Source organism: Zea mays, chromosome 4 (genome assembly GCF_902167145.1).
Source record: "Zea mays cultivar B73 chromosome 4, Zm-B73-REFERENCE-NAM-5.0, whole genome shotgun sequence".
In the NCBI taxonomy this organism is placed as follows: domain Eukaryota; kingdom Viridiplantae; phylum Streptophyta; class Magnoliopsida; order Poales; family Poaceae; genus Zea; species Zea mays.
The window spans coordinates 176,053,504-176,063,777 of record NC_050099.1 but is presented as its reverse complement, the minus strand read 5'-3'; the positions used below and the strand labels follow the sequence as shown (position 1 = coordinate 176,063,777).

General features: G+C 47.1%; 1 protein-coding gene across 1 annotated transcript; it reads right to left on the bottom strand.

Moving 5' to 3' along the window:
• Positions 1-326: 326 nt before the first annotated feature.
• Positions 327-3,797, bottom strand: LOC542269 (ser/thr protein phosphatase 1). Its single transcript, NM_001111871.1, is given in 4 exon segments — positions 327-638; positions 1,090-1,284; positions 1,380-1,939; positions 3,222-3,797. Coding segments are annotated over 4 exon segments (951 nt in total). The 5' UTR covers positions 3,400-3,797; the 3' UTR covers positions 327-620.
• Positions 3,798-10,274: the final 6,477 nt, after the last annotated feature.

Genomic DNA, 10,274 nt, shown 5'->3' with positions numbered 1-10,274 from the left:
CTTGTTATTTCTTGCTGTTGATGTGGATGTGTCTGAATTTTTGCTGGGGTGATCCAACAAGGAGAAAACTGCAACCACCTATCCATGGAATCAGGTCTCCTGGTGCGGCATGTGCATGTCGTAGACGGCACGCACGACGACGGCCAAGGAATCGGATGCTGCAGCTGCCGTGGACGGCCAAGGCACGCACGACGACGACCACCATATTGCTAATGCTACGCCATTGATTTTCCTAGGCAAGCGTACGTGCTGGTCCGTGAATGACCTTGCATGTTCCTGCCAGGAGCTCAAACCAAAAATCACGGAGAGCTCAACCACTGGAAAAGGAGAATAGTCTGGCTATTTTTATTGGCGAATGGATTCTTTCCGAATCTTAGGACGCAAAGGGGAGGGCAGTACTCATTCACATCCTCCCATATCATAAGGAGATCCGCACAGTAAAAACCGATAACAATACATTACATCAAGTGTTAATCCAACATGGAAGATGCACAGTTCTACATCTGCTTTGCCCTTCCAAGGCCCAAGCAGGTTTCCGCGAAAATGCATATGCCTGTTAGTTGCAGCCGCTGTAAGATGTACCCCCTGTCGAACGCAGCGTGCCCACCATCAGGCCGTTGTCACCATCCCCTGAATGACTGCAAAACAAAGAGTCAACAAATGAAACTGAGTTCCAATTTCCCAATTTAAGTATGATACTGTGTTAAACTGTAATTCAAATCAACTTGGAAGTGCTACTAAGAATTCAAGTCTAGTACGAGAACTTTCTCACATTCACACCAAAACTGAGATTTTGGTGTGATTGCGTACAATGATAGAAAGAAGACCTGTCAGGTGTTGGGAGTTCTGGTGAAAGGTTTGGCACTCAGACTGAGAAATGCTTTTGGATAATCATGCATTCATGTATTAAATGGCTACATCATTTTGAAGCAAATAGTAACACTAGCACACCACACGATCAATTTATAATTCTTTTGAAAATTAAGAAGGCTACTTGTATCCAGAGGGTAGGGACCAAACAATTTTGTAGGGCAACATATCGTGTTTTATCCGACTGATATAAACTGCTTCCATGTTAATCATGCATACCTTGAAGCCAGATTTGTTATTAGTTGAACCACCCATCATCTTCCTTGCAGGCTTCAATATTTGGAACGAGCACATCAATGTATCATCTACACTCATCATGGCACCAGCGTTGTCGAATTCTCCACAGTAGTTAGGGGCTGAAAATATTGTTACGAGTTGACGGCTAGCGAAAAACTCGTATCCATCTTCGACAACCTGAATTTCAACAATGCAAAAGCATAAGTAAACTATTGATACACTTTGTAGTTTATAAGGTAATAAGTAGGTCACATCTTTAAGAACACAACAACCTGATGTGCTCGGCAGATAAGGTCCAAATCATGCTTCTCAAGAAATTCAGAAACTTTATCAGGACCAAATGTGAATGAAACACCACGATCATTGATGGCCCAGCCTGTTGCTTCATTGGAAGGATCAGACCAAAGAAGATCACAGAGCAATCCAGTATCAGGCACGTCTGTGGGGCGATTCAGGTTGAGTATTTGCTCAAGCTTGTTCAACTCCGGAGATAGACCACCATGCATACAGAGAATCTTTTCATCTATCAATGCTGACACTGGCAAGCAGTTAAAACAGTCTGTGAATGTTTTCCACAGCTTTACACTGAATCTGCGTTTGCACTCGTCATAAAAACCATAGATGCGATTTACTGATGCGCATTCATGGTTGCCCCTTAGAAGAAAGAAGTTCTCCGGGTACTTGACCTTGTAAGCCAAAAGAAGACATATTGTTTCTAGGCTTTGCTTTCCACGATCCACATAATCACCCAAGAAAAGGTAGTTGGCCTGAGGCGGATAGCCACCATAATCAAATAGCCTCAGGAGATCAGAGTACTGGCCATGGACATCACCTGATCAGAAAAAAAAATATGTGAGATCAATATTTGTCAGGAAGCTCCACTAAAGGCATTTCAGGGTAACTCATACTCAGATTAACCAAAATCACCACACATATTACAGGTACTCATAGTGTTGAGATTCTTTTTATTTTTGACAATTTATTAACTGAAGGATTTACTTTTCTCTAACATGAAAGGAAGTATTATCATTGTTTGTATGACCTAAGATCTGCACAGCAGTGGAGCCAGAGTTCGCCACATACAATTTATGCCACAGCATGAAAACCTATAAGTGGGATAAAGTAGATATGCTTTCTCAGCAATGTAACACTGTCAAGGGTTATAAAAAACTCAACATCTACCCCACCCCCACCCATACACAGCGGCACCATAGCTCATGTGAAAACGACCACGACCGGAGACAGAACTTAGATCTCGTGGCATGGGAGAGATGAAGGGATTTCTTAACCCCAACTTGTCGAACCCAGAACGTGGGGAGTGCTACACTGCTACTCAACAAAAGGCCCTTGCGTGCATTTTTGTCGGCAATACATACGGACAACTAAATATTCAAGACTTCTGTTCAGGACAGTGAAGATACATCCAGTTTATGTAGTACCCTTAGTGAACTGTCATCTAAGTAGTCTGCTTTCATTTCTAATAGGATGCATGCTCATGGGCATCTATGTTGTTCAGTTTAACATTTTCACAAAATATCCTGACCACAACCATGTCGTAAATCAGTATCATCCTTCTAACAAATAGCAGGAGCCCTCTGAAAGATTGAAGATGTGCTGTATTCGTGCACCATCTAAAATGTGAATTTGACATTGCCATTTCACCGTATAAGTGCAGCAATGATTTACCAGTAACCCAAAGCATGGATACCTCAACAGTTAGCATCACTAGTTGAGGGTAGGTGCAAAATCTATAGTAGGGTCATCAGATCGATGGTAAAAGCTAGCATCTTTTGTTTCAGCAGACAGAATCAGAGAGTTTCTATTCCAAGTAGCATAACCACTGCAAACGGAAACAGCTACTAACATATGTATGCACACCTATATTCCAATCCTCAATCGATTCTTGAAGTCATGACGACAGTCAAAAGGATGACTGGGAATGGATACTTTTAATCACAAGATCGGGTTGAAGACATCAGCAAGACCTCCCCCAAAAAGGCGCAAGACCAAACAGCGCCATACCCCGTTGACCAACCAAAGCAGTCCCCAAGATGTCATCTTGGATCCTAGACATGAAGAAATTGCTCAGGAGCCACGGGAAAGGGGGGGAATACCGCAGATTTTGATGGGGGCCTCGAGCTCCAGCAGGTTGGGCTGCTGCAGGAAGATCTCCTTGGCGGCAGCGCAGAGCTGCTTAATCTCCGACTCTGACAGCTGCGCGTTCTTCCCAGGCTTGAGATTCTTCACCTCCAGAAGCCGGCGTATGACGTCGTCCAGCAACGCCGGATCCATCTTGAGCTATCCGACACTCACACCACCCTTCTCGAAACTTCTCAGCGACTCAAGGCTAGCAACAGTTGAAGGGGGGAAAACTAAAATCTTTACAAGAAAAAAAAACGCAAGCGCAGATCGAAGAAATCTCGGCTGCTGTACGCTTGGGATGGACCAGAGGAGCGGGCTTTGGTCTGTGATCGGCGGTGCCTCGGTGACACAAAGATGCCACCTTTTTGTTTGGTCAGTTGGTCTTTCTGGGCTTCTTTTTCCCCCTCCTGTTTCTTCCCCCTAGGATGCTCTCCTGATCTTGTTCTTGCAGATGGGGGAGACGGTATGGTGGGTTTTTGGAGGGGATTCGGATTGTATTCGCGGCTGTCCTCTCTGGTTTCTTGTTCTTGGCATTGGTAATGGGTCTCCCCTCTCTCTCTCTCTCTCTCTCTCTCTTCAATGAGCTAATTCCCCAAGGAAGACTTGTATTGGACTTTGGAATAAAGGCAAAGCCATTTTATGGTTAGGCCCTCCGTTTACTTGCTTGACGTGTTTGAGTCCTTGGTTGGAGATTACAAGAACAAAAAAAAGAAGATGGACGCCGTCTCTTTCCGCTCTCCACATCTCCTTTTCGTCTGACAGATCGTTGCTCCGGGTCTGTCTGGCATGTATAGCAGTATCCCTCGGGATGGAAGAAGAGAACAGTCATCAGTGGCAAACTGGCAACGCTGATGTTCGTAGGAAATCTGGGTGCAAGCATTTATGCCTTGGGAAGACTTGAGTGTGATTCTCTCATCCTGTACTGATGCATCTGTCCTGGCAGTTGCTACTTGCTAGTTGCAACTGTAACGCCATCAGCTCACTTGAAGCGGTCGCTGTACATGTAGTTTCCGCTAAGGGCTCCTTTGGAACACAGGAATCCAAAATCATAGGAATAGGAAAAACATAGGAATAGGAAAGGAATTGATATGAAAAACAGAGGATTCAAAACCAAAGGAAAAATCCCTAAAGAGACGTTTGGATGACACAGGACAAACATAGGAATGCTTAGAGTATACTATGTAGTTAATGTAACTCATCATAGCTTACGTATGTATTGATTTACAAAGTGCTATTTTTTATTGTTGTTGCTTGCTCAGCACGGACTAAATAACCAGCTGTTTGCCTCGATCCTATGCGAGCTGCAGAAAAAAAAGAGGTCAGGGTGGATTGTTTCTTTCCTATGGTTTTCCTATAGAAGTTGGAGGATAGGAAAATTTCCAAAGATTTTCGTCAGGTTGTTTCCTACGAACCAAACGGCTCTACAGTGCTAATTCCAAAGGATTCATGGTTCCTACATTTTTCCTTTGAAAATCCTATGAACCAAAGGAGCCCTAAACAGAAATTAATTCTGGTGTGAGACCGCAAAAAATCTCATACGCTGCAACATGGTGTGAGCCACTTGGTATACATGGTTAAGGCATCATGAAGTTGACCAAAACGGAGTTATTCAGATTTCAAACCAGCTAGGAAGAAGAGGTTGCAGGACAAATGGTACACTGGGAATTTTCAGCTTTACATTCGTAGATAGAAATAACTTCCATGTTATTCACCGGCTGTGAAATAGGTGAAGAAAAAACGTTCCTTTCTATGTGAACCTTCTGCCTCTGCACAGCAGATGCGCCCAAAACTAGTCTAAAGGGACAGCCATCTTACAACCACAACCACCAGCACTAGCTGAAAGATGGTGATTGTATTGTTTTGTATGTGTGTATTCTTCAAACTAGACTTTGTTTTTTTGTATGTGATGATGCAAGCAAGCCTGGACTGAAGTACATGTGTATATGTATTCCTTTATGAATGGGATTTTGGACCCTTCATCTGTTGATCTTTGTTCGGCTGGCTGGCTGTCTGCTACAATTTATATGGATAAAATACTGTAGAAGCCGTAGCCGGATTAAAACTGAATGGTGGGGAGGGGTAGTTGTGGTGTGCCCCTATGCTCACGCATGTTTGATCATGCGCATACTCTGGACCAAACCAAACACACACGTGGAAGATCATGCATGATGACCCAAGACTGGCGAGTGAGTGGGTTCATACTTGCATGGTTTTTCTTTTTGTCATCCTGCCCATGGAATCTTTGAAACGGGGGGGAGGGGTCCATGCCAATGGCAATATATGTCATGGTAAATTCTTCCCAAGGAGACCTACTAATCATTGGCGTCCACTAAAAAAAGTGAATATCATATACATAGGAGTAGTATATATTTATATCCTTTATACATATACATAGGAGTATAATATCTCAAGAGATATGATATGCTTAAGTTTCCATTCTGCCATCACGCGCTCCGTGCCTTTTGTCGTGAAAACTGGGCGGCAAGAGAGCTGAATAGCTGTCATTTGGTTCCATCTCAAAGATTTCGGCAAGATGGAGGTTCATCATGATTAAATATATATATATATATAGTCATCCGCTCAAGTAGTTAATCACGATCAGGCTGGATCTGTGTGCTTCCCGGATGCACATTTTTCAGTTGCTGCTTTGATACGACGAATAGGATACTGATGGTGGCCAGGCCAGGCCACCACCATCATGCATTATGCTCAGAAAAAAGTATATGATCCGATAGATTAATTAAATAAATAAATATCATGAACGTATTAAATATGTCCAGGAGTATAGGGGGCCTTTAAGAGCATTGGGCCCTCTAGAATTGTTGGGTTCTCTTTGAGACCTTTAGGACCATCCGCAGGCTTCAGAGCCAACTAGATCAGTTAATAAAAAAGAAAACAAGTGAAAATGATGCAGGTGTAATGGATAGAGTAATAAGTGTACATAGGTCGGAAAATAAGATGAGTCTCGTGAGCTGGCTCGAACTTGGAGCAGCTCGACTCGGCTCGAAGGAACTCGTTAGCCTCGGGCGAGCCAAGCTAAACCTATTCTAGGCTTGTTGGTGAAGCGAGTTGAGCCAAATCGGCTTATTCCAGCTCGCAAGCTGCGTCAACTATATTGAATTAATCAATCTACAGAGTTATAATGGATTATCAGTTTATTTTTTAGTTTTTAATGATGTAGACAATTCAAATTTTATATTGCCATAATATTAAATAATGATTCTATACTTCATATCTAAATACTATTAATTTAATATATAATGTAATTATATTTTACTAAGGTGTGGCTCGCGAGCCTCAGCCTTGAGCTCGTGGAATGGACGAGTCAAGCCAAGCCAAACTCGATCACCTGTCGAGCTCAGCTCAGCTCGTTTTCAGCCCTAATTACAACAATTACTTCATCCTTCTATCATTCCAAAACTATTGCCATTATATTTTACTTACTGCACACGAGTAGTCACATATGACATGTCGATGAGAACAGGAACACCCCACTGTTCAATTGAGTTGATACATACAACGCATTCTCATCCCAACCCTCTACGTGCAAAGACTCAATACATCATGCCTCTAAAACCATCTATCGTTGGAGACACTTACGTGTGGGTGATCAGGTTTTAGAGAGCGTTTTTATGATTGATAGTTGAATATCTCAACTTTGGTGACGTTTGAGGAACCGTATTTCGAATATTTACCTGTATCAATTATGGTCTATGACTTCAAGTGACACACGATGTCAACTCATATGAATAGAGTCAACGATAGCTTGAGCATTGGTGCCTCTACAGGTATACCCTGATCTTTGGAATTTTTGAAATTTAGTTTATCTTGTTACTATAATGAGTATATATGGTCACATATTTCTTATGGAAAATGTTTGTCAAAACTTAATAGTAAATAGCCAATAGCAAACTATATACAATAATCTTACATTGCGGTCTATGTTGTGGCTATCACGACACAATCAAAACTTAACAAGGTACACACGCTCTAAATTCTCAATTCAAAAGTTAGAACATAGAACAACAACAACAATATCGCCAAACAGGAGTTTTCATATAAGAACCCAAAAAAACTGAAATTCTCTTTTGATGTTTAGAGCCTGTTTAGGAGAGTTTCCAAACCATCTCCAGCAGTAGCCCTCCTAATTGATGCCAAAAAAATAGTTTCCAACGAAGAACAGTTAGGAGCTTGTCGGGGACCATAATTAGGGGTACCCTCAAGTCTCCTAATTATCAGCTGGTAACCCCCATCAGCATAAAGTTGCAAATGCCTGATGGGTGCGATTTAGTCAGGGATCGGTCCATTCGAGGGACTCGATCACGCCTCGCCCGAGCCTAGCCTCGGACAAGGGCAGACGACCCCGGAGGATCTCCGTCTCGCCCGAGGCCCCCCTCCAGCGACGAACATACTTACGGCTCGCCCGAGGCCCTGTCTTCGCCAAGAAGCAACCCTGACCAAATCGTCGCGCCAACCGACCAGATCGCAGGAGCATTTAATGCAAAGGTGGCCTAACACCTTTATCCTGACACGCGTCCTCCAGTCGACAGAGCCGAAGTGACCGCAGTCACTTCGCCGCTCCACTGACCGGCCTGACAGAAGGACAGCGCCGCCTGTGCCGCTCCGACTGCTGTGCCACTCGACAGAGTGAGGCTTACAAGCAGTCAGGCCCGACCTCAGGCACCATAGGAAGCTCCGCTTCGCCCGACCCAGGGCTCGGACTCGGGCTCAGCCCCGGAAGACGACGAACTCCGCTCCGCCCGACCTAGGGCTCGGACTTGGGCTCAGCCCCGGAAGACGACGAACTCCGCTCCGCCCGACCCAGGGCTCGGACTCGGGCTCAGCCCCGGAAGACGGCGAACTCCGCTTCGCCCGACCCAGGGCTCGGACTCGGGCTCAGCCCCGGAAGACGGCGAACTCCGCTCCGCCCGACCCAGGGCTCGGACTTGGGCTCAGCCCCAGAAGACGACAAACTCCGCTCCGCCCGACCCAGGGCTCGGACTTGGGCTCAGACCCAGAAGACGACAAACTCCGCTCCGCCCGACCCAGGGCTCGGACTTGGGCTCAGCCCCAGAAGACGACAAACTCCGCTTCGCCCGACCCCAGGGCTCGGACTCAGCCCTGGCCTCAGCCGACGGTCTCCGCCACGCCCGACCCAGGGGCTCGGACTCGACCACGGCCACGGAAGACAGACTCGACCTCGACCTCGGAGGAGCCTCCACATCGCCCAACCTAGGGCGCGGACCGACCACATCGACAGGAGGCGCCATCATTACCCTACCCCAAGCTGACTCAGGCTACGGGGAACAAGACCGGCGTCCCATCTGGCTCGCTCCGCCAGATAGGCAATGATGGCGCCCCGCACGCTCTGTGACGACGGCGGCTCTTAGCCCCCTTACGGAAGCAAGAAGACGTCAGCAAGGACTCGACAGCCCCGACAGCTGTCCTTCCGCCAGGCTCCAGCGCTCCTCCGATGGCCACGACACCACACGAACCGGGTGCCAAAACCTCTCCGGCTGCCACGACGGCATGTACTTAGGGCGCTAGCTCTCCTCCGCTAGACACGTAGCACTCTGCTACACCCCCCATTGTACACCTGGATCCTCTCCTTACGCCTATAAAAGGAAGGACCAGGGCCCTCTTACAGAGGGTTGGCCGCGCGGGGACGAGGACAGGACAGGCGCTCGCGTGAGGCCGCTCGCTCCCCCTCCCGCGTGGACGTTTGTAACCCCCTACTGCAAGCGCACCCGACCTGGGCGCGGGACGAACACGAAGGCCGCGGGATTTCCACCTCTCTCACACCCGTCTCCAGCTGCCTTTCTTCCGCCCTTCGCGCTCGGCCTCGCGCCGACCCATCTGGGCTGGGGCACGCGGCGACATTTCACTCGTCGGCCCAGGGACCCCCCGGTCTCGAAACGCCGACAGTTGGCGCGCCAGGTAGGGGCCTGCTGCGTGTTGACGAACAGCTTCCCGTCAAGCTCCAGATGGGCAGTCTCCAGCAACCTTTCCAGCCCGGGACGGTGCTCCGTTTCGGGAGTCTTGAGTTCGTGTCCCTCGACGGCAGCTACGACATGATACTCCTTCCTCCGCCGTGCGACAGCGACAACGGCGACCGATAGCCCACCTTCCAGCGGTGGAATCGATGACGTCTTCCCCGCGTGGTGGAAGAACAACATTCAAGCTCACCCCGCCCTCTCCCCCGTCGACGGAGGAGGAGGCGGGGCAACCAAGGCCAAGCAGGAGGCGGCCCCCCGTCGGCTGTCGAGCAAGTCAACGGCGTCGGCGCCCCAACAGGGGGCGCGTCGGGCATCGACCTCGCGTTTGAGACGAAGACGAGCGTCGTCTCCCCGCGACACACCAATTCCGAGCAAACGGACGACGCCAGCACGCTCGCGAAAGGCTTGCTGGGCGTCACCCTCGTACCTGGGACGACGGTGCAGTCAGTCCCTGACGTGATGTAGCATCCCAAAAATTCAAATCCTGAAATTTTCTCAAACTCACCCTAAATTCAAAATGAATTTCAAGTTTCATTTCAAAATGTTTGTTTGCGAGTTGATATCAACAAATAAAATATAGTGGTCTATATTATCTCCAAAATCCTCCTCAAAATATCCTACAAATATTTTCTGAGTGATCCCCCTCAAATTCTTTCCAGAAATACTGCCCAGATATTTCCCTAGTGATCCCCTTCAAGTTCTTTCCAGAAATACTGCCCAAATATTCCACTGATATATCTCCAGATATTTTCCTCTTGAGAAATACCTTCAGAATCATTTTTCAAGTCCCTACAAATATTTACTTCATAACTTTCCTCATGCCCATACGTATACGTATGCCTTCTACAAGATAATTACACTTATACAAGACAAATACATGCTAACCTCCCACTAATCCTCTCATCCTCCCACTAATCCTCTCATCCCTCCCCCTAATCCCCCCACCATGGCTATAAATAGAGGGGCAAGGGCCTCCTCTCATCCCACCCCAAGCCATTTCATGGCAACTCTCTCCCCCCCCCCCCCACA